Raw genomic sequence first — 18659 nt, forward strand, 5'->3', positions numbered from 1 at the left:
TAGTTCTATGGGCGTACTTTACGCTGTGCACCGTTCGCTTTGCGTAGAGCGTATTGTGGCGAGTGGTATGCACTGTACTGATTTGTATGAAACGCGAGAATGAAATTTAGCCATGGAGCGGCAAAGGCAAATAAAGACTTAAAATATTTACCCGGTCTTGGACGCTGCATAATTACGTTTTCCTAAGACAATCTCTCGACGACTACTACAAGAGTCTTGAATATATCCAAATATCACCACATAATGATCTCACGAATGTACAGTGGAGCATGATTTATCCAACACGATCAGCTACGTTGACTCTTCCAAATTACACTGAGCTCGTGATTATTACACACGGGAAGCCTCGCGAGGATCCGCGATCGAGGAAGCGGAATGCAACTGGTCGAATACGGAGAAGCGTCGGGCTAGCTAGCTAGCCAAACTACGTGCGTTGACGCCCCGCAAAATTAGTTACTCGTACTTGTCCTCGGTCGCATGCACAATCACGCAGTTGGAACGCGTTCGTGAGGTGGAAAATTTCACGCACACAAGCGAGTCTCGCAACTGATTGCTATTAGTTTCATTTCTCATCCCCGCTCTCTTGGTGGATTCGTTCAATATGAGATAGGTAATCAACTTTTGACTTTCTACTTGAACAATTACTTAACTTCCAAGTTATTTCAATTAAGTTACGTTTATTCACTTCTAACTAATAATTTATTTCTCTGTTCTCAGAACTTCAATCATATAAATCACTGGTAGCATAATTTTGTAGCGTTGTTTTTTCAAGGGCGAAGATATTGAATCCTGACTCCTAAATAATTTAAATGGACGCGTCAACTTCTTTGCGTTGATACACCGATACATACAATACATGGATGCTTCGCGCTATATCGTGTATGAGCTTCAATGGTTTCATTCATTACGAAGTACATTTCTACAGCACCTCCTTTCATATCGAAGAGTACTGTTAGTATCCAGAAATCACCGGCTACAATAACATTGCCAGTACATTTTGTATTTGTTATTGTCTCGGAGGAGTGGGGGGGGGGGGGGATAAAGTGACTAAATGATTCTGAAGAAATTAAGTTGAAGTCTGGTATTATTTCCTCTCTCTCTCTCTCCCCTTCCCTCCCCACCCCCCATAATGTGGCATATCACAAGTAACGATTATTGCCGAAATTTTGTCTCTTCCCGGCCCCGTCTTACAAAGACTTGTGATTGATTCAAATCAATCGCAACTTTACAATTGAATGCAAATCCATCTCATAAAAAAGTTATGATTGAAATTAAGACGGAGAAATGCAATCAATCATTCACAGGTTGCGATTGATTGCAGCTTTCAAGAGATTTGTGATTGATTGATTTCTATCACAAGTTTTATAAGACAGGGCCCAGATATTAATGAATAATAAAATAAATGTATACTTTAAACGTAGATAGATTGATATAGATAGACAGATAGATAAGTCTGTAGATAGATAGATAGATGAATTATACATTTTTATATAATCATAAAATATTATCAATGTTATTGTGGTCTTAGTAGAGTAGACCGAAAATCAGATGAACACATTCGTGTTCATCTGTGAAACTTTTCCCAACTAACGCACCTTTTATGATATGATTTAGTTTGACACACAATTTAGACATTTAGCATATTAAACTCTAATTTCATTTTGATAGGAATGAGCGAAAGTATTATTTTGTGAGTTAGTCTAGCTAAGTAATGGGTGACCTCCGTATATTATCTGTACCAGCGGGTGACCTCCGTAAATATTGTTTGTAGGTCTAGAATATACTGTACAACGTGCATAATAATTCTGTCTCCCGACAACCGAGTATGAAGCATTTTGAGTAGTCGTATCATCCTATAAGCCTCGGAACATAATATGTGTGTCATCTTGTATTGCAGTTTTTACCTCTGTCTGAGAACTACCTCGTGTATATCCATTGGGATTCGTTATGATACAGAAATCCCCAACCCCCAATTCCTGGAGAAACCTGCGATGGGCGCACTATCACGACTTTGCATTCCCTTTCCTTTGTCTGTCATTGTGCCCGACTGTTTCTACTACAAAGTGTAGTTGCGAGAGAAGATGACTTGACTGTGCACAACTTGCAGTTCGCGCGGCAGCCTCGCTCAAATCTTACCACAGATGGCGCTCTTCTACTTGTATGTAGTACACGCGCAGTTTTGACAATGAAATTGTTATGATTTTTATTTTGTACCGTTCGTATATTATTCTAGCAAATGTGCTCTAACTAGCCGTGACCCTTCTAGCCTGCTGGTCTTTTATTTCATTTTGATCCAGTAATGCAGTAACATAATCAAACTTACTAACATGTATTAGAATGTGCATTGCACAATGGTGCTTTCGTGATATAATAATAGTTAAAAAAAACCACACACACACAATAATCTATTGGGGGAAAATGCACTCAGCTGATGTAAAGTCTGAACATTGTCATCATACTGGTCAGGTCATACAATGTTGGAATGGAGATAACTTAAAGAAACACTTAAATAAAAATTCTTGTCAATTTGGCACATTTGTGATTAAACATTAAATAAGTAACAAAAAAGGGAATATTTTTTATCACTATAACTTCAAGAATATTCCTTGTTCAGTAAAAATTGCATTATCACTGGAAAGGTTTTGTTTGCAGTTGCATCATCCATTCAAAAGTTATTGGAGTTGAATGCGAAGAGTTATATGGGGTTGAAGCGAAAAGAGGACTTCGAGATATATCTGTTCACACTATTCTACAAAAAGTGTCCTAGAAAAGCTTCTTTAAAATAAAAAAGTCCCAGATGTGATACTTATGATCCCAAACTTACAATAATGTAAAAAAAAAAATCATGGTGCTCTTTCAGAAAATATGAAAAAGTCAAGATTGACTGGGTTGACCAGTTTCACCTATTTTGAGTCCTCATATAAAATCAGGGCGTGCAACTTTTGGTAGGTTTTGCGGATGCCTGGTCACATATGGAAAACCATAAACTAATGAAGTTAGGAGGAGGAGGAGGAGGAGGAGAATGAAGAAGAAGAAGAAGAAGAAGAAGAAGAAGAAGAAGAAGAAGAAGAAGAAGAAGAAGAAGAAGATCGAAGAAGAAGAAGAAGAAGGTTGACGACAATGACCAAACAACAGACAGGGTATTACACGGAATTGTTGGAAGGGAAAGAGAACTATAAGAACAAGCGCAGAAGAAGATGGTTGTTTTCTTCAGAGTTAAAACTTTGCTCTCCTAAATCAATAAAGACTGCAGAAAGTACAGAAGAATTATTTTGATGTTGTCATCATGAATGTAATTGTCATGATGATGATTACAATGATCATTATTATTATATTTTCATTACTATAGTGATCAACATCATCTTCATTATCATCATGTCATCATCATCACTTACATCATTATCATCATGTCGTTTTTATATATAGATGTTTGTTATTGTCCTGTGTATATTCATATAAGAATGGACTCTAGAGGGATAGTGCTTTGGAACTGATAAGACCATCCAGGATTTGAAAAAAAAATGAATCAAAACTAAAGTGAAAAACAAAAATACAAATAATGAAATGAATGAATAAACGAGTCAATAAATCAAAAATCTGAAATGAATAAAAAATAAGTAAATACCTATTTTCCTGGCAGACCGAATAGATAATTCTCATTGATGGACAAGACCCAGTGCAAGTACAATTTTTCATTGAGAAGCTAAAGCAATTCACAAAATCGCAACCCAATGTATTAGCAGAAGACAGATTCACAAAATCGCAACCCAATGTATTAGCAGAAGACAGATTCACAAAATCGCAACCCAATGTATTAGCAGAAGACAGATAAACCCATGGTATGGACAGTAATCCTTAATGGTGATAATCTCTAAGTATCAAAACATTGTATCAGATTCTAATCAACATTTGAACATCTCTAGCCTTTGTTGTCAATTGTCCATGTCACGGCGAGAGCAACACAATACGGAGAAAAATCTCTTCAAAGAATAACAAGAGTTGAGAATCTAAAAAAATAACATTAGGAGCCAGACTGACAATGCCTACTAAAGTCTAATGTTTTTCGACAGTCGAAGCGCCCCGTGACAATTTTTGTATGCCGCCATCAACGGCAACTGTGCGCACATGCACGGACAGCAGAAAAGATGGCGACAAACGTTGACAAGGCCGAGGCACAGATGAACCTCACAGCGCTGCAGCAGTTCGATCCATACATAAGCGACATTTTGCTGAAAGCTAGTCAAGTTGCTCTCTACCTGTTTGATCACTCTGCAAACAAATGGGTTAGTATGACAATGATTAGACAATGTTTACGCTATCTTGACGAAACGGCGGATTGTCTTTGTGTAACAGTCCCATATACTATATCTCATGTAAGTGGGTGTAAGATCAGAGAATAGTGGCCAGTGACACTCATTGCATTGTCACACGGAAGATGCGCTTTCGAAGCATCCAGAACCCTGAGTACGTAATTGCACTCATGTAAGCGGACAGTATGGCACATAGAGTATGTAGTTGAGTACAGAGATACTGCAAGAGCTCCATGAGTCCATATGTACCCCCTGCGAAAACTGACAGTGAGACATGTCCCCAATTCCCACCACTTGCCAAATGTGTGTGTGTGTGTAAATTAGGGTATGTACAAATTGTATCTACATCCGTGTGTATTAAGCTAACAAGAGTAGGGTAGTGTAGAGTGGTACTGCTGGTAAGATGAGTGGGGGTACATCAGGAACTCCTTCCCTGTAGATTTTGGCATTGTATACCACTGCATTTTTCTGCTTCATCATCATGCTGGGCCGGGTATGGGTCAAGCGAATGAAGAGCAGCAAATGCAGTGCAGCTGCGTGACTGCAAAAATAAATGGTTAGACTTGGAGGAGTATCTACATCATGTATGATATCTCATAAACTTGATTGAGACAATGCATTTGATATGGCAAGATACGAAGATATCATTTTGTGTGTAAACCATGTACGGTTTACTTTGCAGCTGGCCTGACCAGACGCCGTGCTAGCGCAGGGCGTCTGACGGTGTGTGATACACCAATTAACTAAACCCCTCAAACACGGCCACACAACAGCAAAACTGTTGAAAATTTCTACATTCTTATCATAAATTTTACGAATCACTCACGTGAATTGAGATGCTTGGACTATGAGCATGGTATATCAGTCCATAGTGAGCCCTCGCGCAACATACACTGAGCAAAAAGTCCAATCTTAACCCGGGATGCCGTGATCATCGCTGGGCAAGTCAAAATAGATCTTTCCCAGCTTTGAACGATGCAAATTGCGCTGCTAGAGTTTGTACGCCCTCACGGTCGACAGCGTCCCCTTTGCCCATTATTTTGCAGTGCTGCGCCGACATTTCGAATCATTTCTGTGATTTCTATGATTTCTGCGGCGTATACGATTAATAAAGGCTTCATTTTCGGTAAGTTGTGATATCTGTTTGTCAATATCGATAGCTAAAGATGGTAGCTAAATAGATAAAGTTTTCGTCTCATGTAGTCTGAGTAACAAATATGGTGCAGTAAATTCAAAATAGAATTGGCGCCCCGGAATTATAAGATTACGTAATGTCCACACGGTACAGCCGTGTCGCGACTTACACTTGTGTACAGCGACATGGCTGTGTATAGTTACTTTGCAGCCAGTCATTTGCAGTGCTTGAAGTGCTTGAAGTGCTTAACCTTGTAAAATCACACCTCATTTTGATATTGCTGTCCTTTGTAATGAATGATGATTTTATTCTCTAGTGCACAGCATAGGAAAACAATGCTGGACATGATTGAAGAATTTGTATTCTTGATAATTTTGATAATTTGTATACTGGCATGCCTCTATGATGGACTGTAGACATTTGTGTAGGCACAGCACAAAATGATTTGGAACCAAAATGTGATCTTCTGTCCATTCTATAACCACTTAACAAAAATCCATGATGAATTCTTAAAGCTTTCAAATCATAATTAGTGATGATTGGTATCGAATTTCATCTAAATATTTGATGAAGGTTTCTGTCTTATACATGAAATCTGCAATTTATCATTGATGCTACTTGTACGCCTGCTGACTGCAACAGCAACGCCTTTCATGAAATATCAAAATTTTATCACATTGACTGTTTCTTGAGATTGAAGGGAATTTGTTGGAGAAAATAGTTTTATGGATGTTGTCTTTTTTGCTGCTATTCTCTATAAGTAATACATGCTCTATTGATCTATATCATTATGAACACCAAGTGAGAAAGAAGGAACTAACTTGGGATTTGAACCTGCGTCACCTACTGCGTACAGGGCAGCAGCTCTATACTAACACCAAGCTATAAAGCTAATTCATGGCAGTGACAAGATGATGTTTGATTGTTTCTTATCTCTGTTGGCTTTTGGACATGATTGCGATAAGTAGTTAATATAAGAATGGTACGCCAGCTGCAAACTTGTGTGCATCTTAATGACTAGGGGTGGCACATACATGTATCATGTCATGACACATTACATGATGGACATTGTCATAAATGGTATCAAAGTGGCTTCACCCCCACCCCCCTTTACAATAAAATATTAAAGGACAAGTTCACCTTCAGAGACATGTTGATTGAGTGAATGCAGCAATATTAATATAACACATCAGCAATAGTTTGAGGAAAATTGGACAATCCGTGTAAAAGTTATGAATTTTCAAAGTTTCTGCCTATTCACTGTTGGATGAAAAGACTACTACAGCTTGTGATGTCACATTTGTACAACGATATAAGGAAAATATAAGGAAAATTCAAGATATTTTTACTTTTCTCGCATAATAAAAGAACGCTTGACTTCCCTCTTTCAGAAGGCAAGGAGAATAATATTATCCTTACCTACGTCAGTGACAAGTCAAGAAAATGTGCACCTTTTAAAAAGTACAATTTTGTGAAATTCTCTTATATCGTTTTACGCATGTGACATTATACACTCTAGTAGTCTTCTCATCCAGCAGTGACTGTGCAGATACTTAAAAAATTAATAACTTTTGAACGGATTGTCCGATTTTCCCCAAACTTTCACTGATGTGCTCTACAAATATTGCTGCGTTCACTCAATCCACATGTTTATGAAGGTGGACTTGTCCTTTATTTTTGCTGGCAAGGAAACTTAACTTTGGTGCAGTAGTTATCTTCTGACATAGTTAGCTACCCAGCAAACATTTTTTCGAACTATCAAGATGGCATTCCTGTCCACTTGTCTGTTTGATTTTTTTTTATTACCCATTTTTATCTCTTTTTTTATTACCCATTTTTATTTTTATTTTTTTAAATTAGCTGTTTTGTACTGCTGATGTTCTGATTGCAGTAGTTATTGTATGTGATATCAGCAACAGTAATATTGTATTCCAATGATAATGTTACAGGGCAAATGTGAAGATTGTATCTATTTCTGATTGTTTGAGAGCAAGTGCCCTTCTTGCATGGGAATTATCTTTTTAATATAAATGCAGATGATATTTGGTATTTTTTGTAAATCTTTACTCATTCATCAATATACATATCTATAGTCTTTTTTTTTTGGGGGGGGGGGGGCACAGATTAGTCAGTTACATGAGGTATGTTTGAAAAATTTGTCAGCTCTCTCATTAGTTTCTTAAGGCTAGTAGGATTTATATCACAGTAATATTGAATTTAACTTTGCAGCACAGGAACTAGTCCTGGGAGATTTTTTCCCCCCTTTTTGTATGTCTGTGTAGCTGTGCACATGTCCCTGAGTAGATTTAGAATTTCAATCAAATTAAACTAAAGGATGTGGTACACTTAATCAGGTCTGCAGTATTCTCACTGATCAGTCACTTTGTGTTTTTTACTCCATGTAGATTGCATGCAATAAATTTGAACATATTCTGAATACTGTAAAGCAAAATATCTTTGCAGCATGAAATTTTGGCGAGTGCTTGCAGTGATGAAATTTTGGCGAATTGGAGCTGACTGCCCATTTTGCGGTATGGAATTTTTGAGAAATTGCCACTGGCATTCAGTGCACATAGTGTAAACAAGAGCTTTTGTGTGTATTCTTAATTCCATGAATCTTGGCTCTCGCAAAATTCACAAATTTGATATGCATGCGAACATTTCTGGTTTTACAGTATGTTTGCCTGATTGACTTTTGAACAAATTGCTGGCATTATAGGAGGTATCTCTTTCCTGTTCCTACAGTAACTTTTATATGATTTAGACATGAACAGTGACATTTCCAGCTGTTCAGAGTACCTCATATGTGCTTATTCTGATTGCAAAGTACATGTGGTCTCTCTGCTCATGTTACAGAAGAAATCATTTTGTAATAAATCTGTAAAATCTGTAGAACAATGAGATAATATCTAATTCAAATTCACTCAAAATAGACATTCCGATTCAGTACCTAATCCTGCAGACAACTCAATAGGTACTGTATTTGATTGGAGTGAAGAAACGGTTTACATTTCTGTGACTAGTATGTGCTGAACCTACACAGATCAGTAGAAATGCTGAGCAAGAGCAATACACTTGGATCAAGACAGTGAACCCCTTTCCTGGGCATATTGCATGCTGCCCTCTATTGTTGATCATATGTGTATACATGGTCTGATGCCAGTTTTTGCATTGTTTGGGTTTAATCAGTGTGGATCATATGATTTCTCGCTGAAGCATTGTCAATGCCTCCACCTCCTGTAGGGAAAAGGGGGGGGGGGAGAGGGGGGCAGAGAGTGAGGGGTTATGTTTTAAGGTGAAATGAAACAAATGACTATGTTTAATTGATATGCTACAATGTAGGCTTGAGCTCTTAACAAATGGAAAATGTTTAGCAGTAAAATTGCTAGAATGACAGACATGATCCAGTGACCTATCATTATATAATTTCTTGTGATGTATAGATTACACTACTTTTATGCATGGATCATATTCAAATTTACAAACTGAAATGCCCTTAAGAAGGAAATCAATAAAATGAATACTGTCACCACGCTATTATTTATCAAAGGATGTCTTCAAAATTCCATGTGTTGCTGGCCTGGTAGATCTATGACATTATTAGAAAATGTAGAATGTGATCTAGGGGTGACTGAATGTTTGATAAAGAATAGAATATACATGTATTTGTTCATTTGTTTGTTTTGTATTTTGTTTTACCCAAGTGAGTGCTATGAAAATTATTCAGGGAGAAAAAAAAAGCTTTGAGACATATTAAGGACTTTAGATGACATGGTAAGGAAAAGCACAGTTGTCTGATACTCAGAAAGAATTGTTGTTCTTCTTCTTCTTCCGTGCTCTGTTGTTAGGTGAAGGTATTCATGTGTCTTGACGGCATAATGAGTGTGCTGAAGTGAACAGTGATTAGAGCAATTATGCGATGCAAAGTGGAGTGCTGCTGCCATGCGTGAATTTGATAGCCTAAATATTTAGCAGCTCTGGCTGGATATTCCGAGGCAGCGGATAATGTATACACACACAGAAACACACATGCACACACTATTCACTCAAAATGGTCTAACACACACACCACTCAAACACACTCTTTTAGGAACACACGCAATAATGGTGAGCGGGTCCTGAGCGCAACTCAATTTTTCACAGCTTTAATCAGGAAATTGCTTGTGGTGCAACTTCTTTGTTTTCTCTCTTTTTTAGCTATGAGCTTGATTGATCACTGTTGCTGCCTGCCCTAGCCATTTATTGCCTGATTACCGTCCAGCGGAGTGTGTCTTCTGAAAATTTAATTTGTCAGGTTATTTTGTTTTTTGGTTTGAATTTTTGTTCCTTTTTTTTTTCTTTTTTGCCAGAAAACACTGGGAATAAATCGATGAGAACTTGAGGAGTGTAGACTACTCTTTAGTTGAGTGTTTTCCATAACAGCATGTATTCAATTAGATTAGTGACTAAACCCCAGAATTCTGTATGGCTTGTAATACACCTGATGGCCAGGATGATGCAGAATAGCGCAGCACAAACGCAAGGAATATATTCCAGAGCAAAGTGCTGTATACCCATATGATGCACCTGTGATTACGAGACATTCAAACAATTTGTAGGTCCTACATAATTTCTCCCCTAGTAGACTTAATTTGTTTTTAAAAATCGTTCTGATTTTTGGTCGGCAAGATCATGGACAATTCAATCCCATTTCCTGAGATACATGTAATGTAATCCTTACAGATTGACCACATTACACATCAGTTTCCTGTACAATACTGTAAAACATGATATATTTGCGGCATGAAATTTTCGCGAATTGGAGCCGACAGCCTTTTTCGTGGCATGAAATTTTCGCGAATTGCTACTGGCATTCAGTGCATGTAGTGTAGACAAAAGCTTTCGCGTGCATTTTAATTTCGCGAATTTTGGCGCTCGCGAAATTCGCGAAATTAAAATGCACACGAAAATTCCTCGTTTTACAGTACCTTAATGATAAAACATTTTTCTCTGAAGGGCTCATAATTCATCTTCTACTACTTAGAATTTGCTTACAATACATCGAAAGGGTGTACCACGAATCTTACCTAGCTGACGTGTTTTGACATGATGTTGAGTTATTTTGGAGTGTTTTGAGATCAAAAGTGCAAAACAATTTAGATCATAGTATACAACTTTTATTCCTGAAATGCCCTACTTGTTCAGTAGTGGGTAGGTAGAATACTGCGTGATGATCAATCATGCCCTTACAGTAGTTATTTCCCAGCAAGCTGCATACGATTCATTCTGGCTTGATCAAGTGAAGATCGATGGATACTGCTATGGCCAATTTGTAAATTACAATTTCTAAAGTATAAAGCATTGATGTAGCAACCACGATTGACGCTTTGAGATTGCAATGCTGTTGGTGTACTTCTTTGGCTAATGCTTTGCATTTTCATCATTACCCAAATGAAATTGTGTTACCACAGTGTTATTTTACTCATTTTGTACATGCATACAAGTATGTTGCCACTGTAGATTTTATAAAAAGTAGACAGTTTCTGCCTGTGGAAACTACATTGTATGTTTTACTGTTACGCCTTCCGTGCAATCACAGTGTTTGCTTTGAATATGCCTTATGAACTTATTCTGTACACATGGGAACCTATGTGCGTACGATGAAAATGACATGTTATTCCAAAATGTTAGTCTTGGGAGGGGGTTAAAAGTCAATTGTGCAGTTGCTCACAGTTGAACATTAATTTGTATACAGAGATATAATTGTCATTAGGCAGATCAATATCCTTTCATAAAATCATAATCACTTAAAAAAAAAAAAAAAAAAAACACGTCACTACTCCACCAAGCAGCAAAAACCTGCTACCTCTTGAGTTTGCAGAAGTTTGTTTGTTTTTTGTTTGTTTGTTTTTTTGATGGGCAATTTTTACTTGTCTGAGTATGCAAGAATATCTTGAAAGATGGTGATACATTTGAAAATGATTGGTATTTCATGTTGATTGTCACAAGCATAACATGTTACATTGATTTTGTGAAAATGAATTGTTTTTTATGAACTTTTAAACTCATGTAAAATGCTTGTTGCAAGCACATTTGTGCATTAAATCGACAACAGGGCTGAACTTTCCCCTTTCGAGTCACTATGCCATCTTGAAACTAGGCCAAGAATAATCATTTTCATGTCTAGGTCCCAATGGCTGATGAGTGCAATGCACTTTTTTTTCTTTGTGTTTAAAACCAATTCAAGGAGTAACCTGTAAAACAGTTTTGAAAAAAGCAGGGTCAACTGTGATATAATAAGGTATATATATGGCACTTGATTGCCTGAGAAGAACAGGGCTGTACCTATAGGGAGAACATGTACAGTATCTAATTTTTGTACATGGAAGAAATTCAGTAAGCAAAGCATGCCTGTTTGTATAAGAACGTAAAGCTTGGTGGCTGTTTTAAAAAACAATGTTTTTCTCATGTTTTAGTTTATTTCTTTGTGAATCAGAAATATGACTTTAAAGTGCATTGGTCTATACAATACTCCTCCTTTTTTGTTAGTGAAAAGAGAGTTGAGAGTATGATTTGGAGAAACTGATGAATATTACCTTGTCCGATATTGAAATATTGAATATTTCACAATAATGCTGCCATCCCCACCCCCAAATGCTCCCAGCAGAGATCTATAACAGCTACCACGACATGCTACCAGTATCCATGGGGGAAATCAAGCCAAATTCATGTGGAATGAATCCACTCTTCCGTCGGCTCAACCAAAACCATCTTGTATCATGTACACAATAATCCTCCGCCCTGTCTGTCACAGATCTATGGCTCAAACAGTTGCTGCTGTAGACAACTCTATCCCCTTGATTACTTTTATTCAAATCCTGGCCCACGAAAATGTCAACAGTATATATGCTCTATATCATTCCATTGCCCCTCAAATAGCCCTTTGTTACATTTTTTGTTGTTGTTCTTATTGTTGCTGTTGTTGTTGTTATTGTTTTTTGTATTATTTGAAAAAGGCTAGATTATTATTTTTTTTTCTCTTTCTCTCTGTGGGGTCACTGTGCTACTGCGCTCGCGCTAGGTCTTTGTACTAAGCTCCTTATCGGGCGGTAGATTTTTTGAGTCGGGGAGATTGGATCGATGTGCGGAGCATGATACTCATCCCCTAGCATTGTCCTCCATGGAGAGTTTCCTGGAATTCGAAATGAATTGGCCCTTAACGACTTGCAAGGGATGATAGCATTAGATGATGGCATCTTAGGAGTTCTCATCAAAGCAATGCAAAACGAAACAAAGACAAAACAGACAGACACACACACTCTCACACACAAGAGTATTAGTGCTTCAGCATTTCTGGCATCATTAGTGATTTAACTTTCATTGCCTTATGGCATGTCTGCAGTCTCCAAATTGATTGGGTGAAGGTCAAGTTTGATATGATTAAGTAAGTGAATTATTCATGGGATATTCTATCAATTTACATAAAAATGTGCTTATCTCGAGCTGTAATATGATGGATTTAGAGCCCATTTGTCTAAATCAAGACCCATGATAATTTTTATTTTAAGAATGTTGATCACCGTGCCCTTTTGCCAATTATTGTAAGCAATATGCCATTAGCATCATAATTTGTAAAGCTAAAACTGGAAAAACTGTATTTTAATTTTCTTTCTTTGATTTGTTATGTTTGCTTTTTTAAAACTGTCTTAATGACATTTCCCAGTGCAATTCCTGGTACTCTTTACTACTGTTTCTTTTTTGGTTTTCATATAATAACACACAATAAAGGCACCGTTTATGGGGTTTGAGATATTCTATGTTATCGGATCAGACTTTGAATTTGGCTTTACTGGGACAATGTAATTCACAGAAGATAAAGTTTGGGCAGAGTGTGAGTTAGACACAAACAGGGTAGTCAAAGATATACATTGTAGCATAACGATTTGTTTGGAAATGTCTGCCAGTGAGGTGTATACAAATAGAACACAGATGAGAGTGTGTTAGTGGAGATGCAGCACACTTGAGGGTATTTACAATTGTGAAACATGCGCGAGGCGAAGCCGAGTGCATGTTGCACTTAATTGTGAATACCCGAGAGGGAATTGCACCTTCACTAACATCATGAACTTAAACCTGTGTATCATTTGATTTATAGAATGGGTCGAAAATTAATGGCATTCCATGTACCTTTATGGGTCAATACCAGTCAGCTACAACTTGCTCAAAAGTCAAGATGTCCGAAGATGTTCGTTGCAAACATCTATGCAATCGGCAATCGATAATCCAGCACATCACACAGTAGGCCTACGCACACGTATGTACGGCAGGCAGCCTGAACTATAAGTTGCTTACAGGATTGCGAGCGCGTATAGTAGTGCGCAATGCGCTTGTAATGTCAACTGATTGAGTGCGCACTGCTAGTGTAGACATTGTGATGTCTGTGACCCAGCAGTTATGCTTTCTCTGTAATGTCTCATAACAGCACGTGCTGTTATATGCTTTTTCGTTGCACACTTTGTGCACGGCTGTACATGTTAGTAAGAAAATCTAGAGCACATACCTGACTCATTTAAGCGCTTCTAATAGGCTACATTTTTGAACTCATTTTATGATTAAGCATGGTGCATGGACGTACTTTGTGCGTGAGCAAGTCCTTGACTGGATGGAAATATGGAAATGGTATCCACCAATATTTGGGTCAATCATCAAATTCAGATTTTTACAATAATTATGCTGCGCACCTCATGGCCAAAGAATTTAATGGATTTGTATGCAAATCAGTTCTTGCATTGAATGTAAAGTTTTGCAATGGAATTAAAATCAAGACACAAAAGGTTGAATTCAAATTGAAAAGTTAATTATCTCCAAAGTAAGTCATGATTTGTTGGGATAGTTTGATAAACTGTTCACCTGTGTAGCAATTCCTTAGCACAAATTCAAGAACTCGCAATTATGTTTTTGAGCCACTCCACATGAAAAATTAATCATGCAAACATATCGACGTTTACAGTATCTTTCTAATCTATTAGGAGAGAGTGAATGCCAAGTTAAGAGATATTTGAGTCTATATATTCAGTGCCTGGCAGAAAAGATTGAGATTGAGAGAGAAAAAAAAAATGTTTCTGCACAGCAAGTCACGTAAAATGCTACATTTCTAGTCATTGGTGTGTGTGTGTGGGGGGGGGGGGGGGGTAGGGGGAATTTAAACTGGCTGTAAAGAGTGAACCTGAGCAGTGGTGAGAGAGGAGTGTGCCGCATCTCTGGCAATACTGATAACAGCAGAACCGACAGTTGCTAGGGCAGCTCTTAAGCGCCTGTGTGTGTGTGTGTGACAGAGCGTGCGCAAATTTGGTTGTCCAGCGGAGCGTGTGTTTGAAAAATGGTGGTGGTCGGCTGGTGTGAAAGCTTTTTAGAATTCCTGATAGTGGGTGCGCTACTAATGAGGGTTAGAGAGCATGGCGTAATGCGGCGTGATCCGTGCATTCTTGAGTGGCGTTGTAGCACCGTGGTCAAGTGGGCTGGCTCGCTAATGTCATATTTCTTTGAAATTAATTTCTTTCTCTTGGATTTGGTCTCTCTCTCTCTCTCTCTCTCTCTTTGTCTGTTTGTCCCTTTTTTCTCTTTTTCTTTCAATGTCTGTCTGTCTGTCTTTGTATCTGTCCGTCTCCTGTGTTCTTACACTCTTAGGGCAGACACCTGTAATTTTTTCTTTCTCCCTCTCTTTTCTCTGTCTGTTTGTCTGTCTGTCTCTATAAGTCTCTCTCTCACTCTCTCTCACTCTCTCTCTTGCTATCTCTCTGAATTACTGTGCTGTGATGGTGAATTGGGAGACTGTTTTTGGCTTGGATGCATTATTTTTTGTAGTCATAATCATTGTACAATGTGGCTGCATTTTGAAATGATGCAGACATATATATAGAGAGATACACTGTATGTGTTAAAGGTATATTATAAAGTATATTTGGAGGATGATATTACTACAAGACATTACTAGATGGCATCCTACACCAGCTCTGACTTGATGTATCTTTATAGTTCAACAGGCTCCCACCCAGTGCCAGCTTCCATGTTTGACACATTTTAATTGGTATTGCTACTTCCATGTGAAAAAAGGGTTTATGAGTGGTGAGCTAATTTATTGCACGGAAGGTGCAGGACTGTCGTCTCCCCTTTCCACACTCTGCCACGTTTAAAAACTTCCTGATTGATGGCCAATGTCGACAAATCTTTACATTGTGTCAAGAGTGCACTTTGTGCCACATGATGGCCTTGCTCAAATGTTGCCCGCAAATGGTCGCTAAATTACATGCTGCATGCGGGCGTTTTTTTGTTTTTTTTTTCGTTGGCTCTCGACGTTTCCCCCCCCCCCCCTTCCCCATGATTGCTCATTATCGTCACTCAAGCATGGACAGACTTATGTAGAGTCAACTGTGACAAATGGATCGCAGGACACGCCCCGTCTGGCAGTCAGATGCGATATTTCTGTACCCCGGTGGCAGGTTTCACATCAATTTTTTGTATGTAGATGGAAGAAATAAACATGGCACCACTTTGAATAATGAGATCCATTAATTTGTGATGTTGGAAATAAATTTTGATTTGAATGGATTTTGAATTGAATTTTAAAAGCTGGCATGCCTTTTTTTCTTGATATCATCTGTGCTTCAATTTATCTTTGTATGTTTTTCATCTGTCTATCAATATATCGTCATACCTATCTTGCAGATACATCATTTTTTTGTGTGTTCCTTCCATCCCCATCTCTCCCTATGGATATCCATATACCGTATCCATTGATTACATGTATCCATCTACACATCCATCAACGTATGCACATCATTACATCTGTCATATTATGTATTTATCCATTTAGATATCAAGTTTATAATATATCTGCAATCTGCCTATTTAATTATTTTCATCTTCCTGTCTGTATTTTCATTTTTTCTTTCTCTTTCCTATGATTAACCTCTATTTCACACAACTCCACAGCAGGTATATAGTCAAATGCGTGGATGGGAACAGCCCCCTCAGCTGTAATGGGTAACTACAATGTATCTTTCAGGTAACATCCTGGTAGTTTCCATTTTTGATCATCATAAAGTTTGTCTTACAAACATGATGTCACAGTATATACATTGTGTCGGAAGCTAAGATATTCATGTGAATTTCTTGTATTGGTGCCTGGGCAGTTATTAACTTTCTCAGGACCATAATCTCAAATTACCTGGCAAACTTTACATCATATTCTTGTCTCTGGATGTGAAATAAAGGATTGTAGTGACTGCCCCCCCCCCCAACTGCCCACTTAGCTGTCCAGTCACGTTGATTTATCTTCCGCATATCTTCGAGGGGCCGAAACTCTGCCGACCAACTCCATGAACAGATGTGTGGCTGGGGAGTTAACCTCCAAAAAATAATTGTTGCTTATCGTTAATATTTTAATTTTCGCAGGGCCGATAATTTATGGCCAGTTTAATTGAAAGTTTTGGATGCTCATGGGAGGGAGGGGGGAGCTCTGTGCTCTTGTTGAGAGAGCAAGGGGACGCATTAACCCATCTATCTATCTATCTATCTATCTAGGGGTGTTTGACCGACCAGATGAGTCAACACACAGGGTATGGATGCGTGACTGGAATTTATCAATTAACGTCCGTTGGGGTCAGTTTGCAATGAGTGATAGCCAACATTATCACTGTTGGAAGAGCCAGGGGTGAGCCAGTTGGTGCGGTAGTGTGCATTTGCAGCACACAAGGTGCCCTTGTGTGTAAAATTTATGAAAAAGACAGTGTAATTTCAATAATGGTGGTGAAACTGAAAGCAACTGGTACTTTAAAGGGAAATTGACCATGTATTCAGGTTGACTTGAATAATAAAGTTCACATGACCAATAGAAAAGTTCAAATCACAGTTATTGTGCATATATACAATGATGTACATGTATCATAAAAGCAATTTCGAAAATGCTCTGGTGTCATTACCATGACTTTCATCTGTATTTTGCTCAATAAGATCTTGTTTTCAGTTTCGCCGTTTAGCACCTGTGATGGGTAAAGCGAATGTTTACCCCTTTTGAGTCTGCCCAGTGCAGCAGCAAGGCAGGAAGAATTTGTAATTTGATAGGGCATGCCATAATTTCATTTCGTCCAGGCAATGCCGCGGAGAAATGGGGGCAGACCCCTGATGTTAGAACATCACAAGGTGCGTCAGCGGTGTTTCGTTGATTAAATCAAGTTTGCTACAGAGTCTCAATGTGTTTCCTATACCGCGTGACACCACAAGTGTTTCCCCGCCATCAACAATACAATCAGCCATTCTTTCCATTATAACCATAATACTAAGTTACATATTCTTTTCTTTATATCTTTGAATGACAATATTTCAAGTTGAACCTTTCCTTTAAATGTTAAGCTAAATGGCAGGTTGCAAATATTGATTTTTTTGTTGTTGATATATTATAACATCCAGTTTCAGTCGCCCAGTTTCGGAAGTTACACAGGTGTTGCATTTACTTGTGTAATCCAATCCAAACAGGAAGCTGTATTAAATATGTCATCTGATCTTGATGAAACAAACCCTATGTTCAAATATCATACTGCATTATATGAGTCAAGTGGAAAATACTGCCTCAGTTTATAAATTTTTAATTAATTGTTTTTAGCTCACCTGAGCCGAAGGCTCAAGTGAGCTATTGCGATCGCTCTTCGTCCGCCTTCCGTCGTGCGTCGTCCGGCGTGCGTAAACTTTTTACATTTTCATCTTCTTCTTGAGAACCCCTTGACCGACTTTCACCAAACTTGGCAGGTAGCATCCCTAGGATCTCAATTTGTTCAAGTGGGCACCATACCCCACCTGGGGGTCCCCAGAGGGGCCCAAACCCCCCAAAATGAAGGAATCTTAAAAAATCTTCTTCTCTAGAACCAGAAGTGATAGAGCTAAGATAATACTATGAATTAGTACATTGATGACTGTAGTTTCAAGTTTGTTCATGGCGGAATCAGGGGTGCCCCCCTTGGGACCCAGGGGAGGGGGGTTGGGAGGGGTCCTAATGGGGCCCAAATTGTACATTTTCATCTTTTTCTTGAAAATGCCAATATGAATTTTCGCCAAAGTTGGCAGGTAGCATCCCTAGGGGGAAAGAATCTCATTCCCATCAAATGGGCACCATGCCCCACCTTGGGTGCCCCAGGGGGCCTAAATTTGGACCGAAATTGTAAATTTTCATCTTTTTCTTG

The 18659-nt window shown here is 38.3% G+C and overlaps 2 protein-coding genes across 3 annotated transcripts in view; one reads left to right on the plus strand and one right to left on the minus strand.

The window, feature by feature from the left end:
* The window catches only part of LOC139724088 (uncharacterized), a 105706-nt gene that overhangs the window by 8722 nt on the left and 78325 nt on the right, over positions 1-18659 (minus strand). Inside the window, exon 1 of one of the 2 annotated variants that reach the window (XM_071635289.1) lies at positions 152-296. The exons of the other annotated variant lie outside the window; for it this stretch is intronic. Coding sequence (XP_071491390.1) covers positions 152-170 — 19 coding nt within the window. The 5' untranslated portion in view covers positions 171-296. Of the gene's footprint in view, positions 1-151; positions 297-18659 lie in introns of those variants that run through there. 2 annotated transcript variants of the gene reach the window in all.
* LOC139724087 (mRNA-decapping enzyme 1B-like) overlaps positions 4131-18659 on the plus strand; it is a 140201-nt gene continuing 125672 nt past the window's right edge. Inside the window, exon 1 of the mRNA XM_071635288.1 lies at positions 4131-4283. Within this exon, the coding sequence (XP_071491389.1) occupies positions 4146-4283 (138 nt within the window). The 5' untranslated portion in view covers positions 4131-4145. The remainder of the gene's footprint in view (positions 4284-18659) is intronic.

The sequence above is a fragment of the Diadema antillarum genome, unplaced genomic scaffold, assembly GCF_040938485.1.
Source record: "Diadema antillarum isolate AM-2024a unplaced genomic scaffold, OU_Dant_1.0 scf00000207, whole genome shotgun sequence".
NCBI classification, from domain to species: Eukaryota; Metazoa; Echinodermata; class Echinoidea; order Diadematoida; family Diadematidae; genus Diadema; species Diadema antillarum.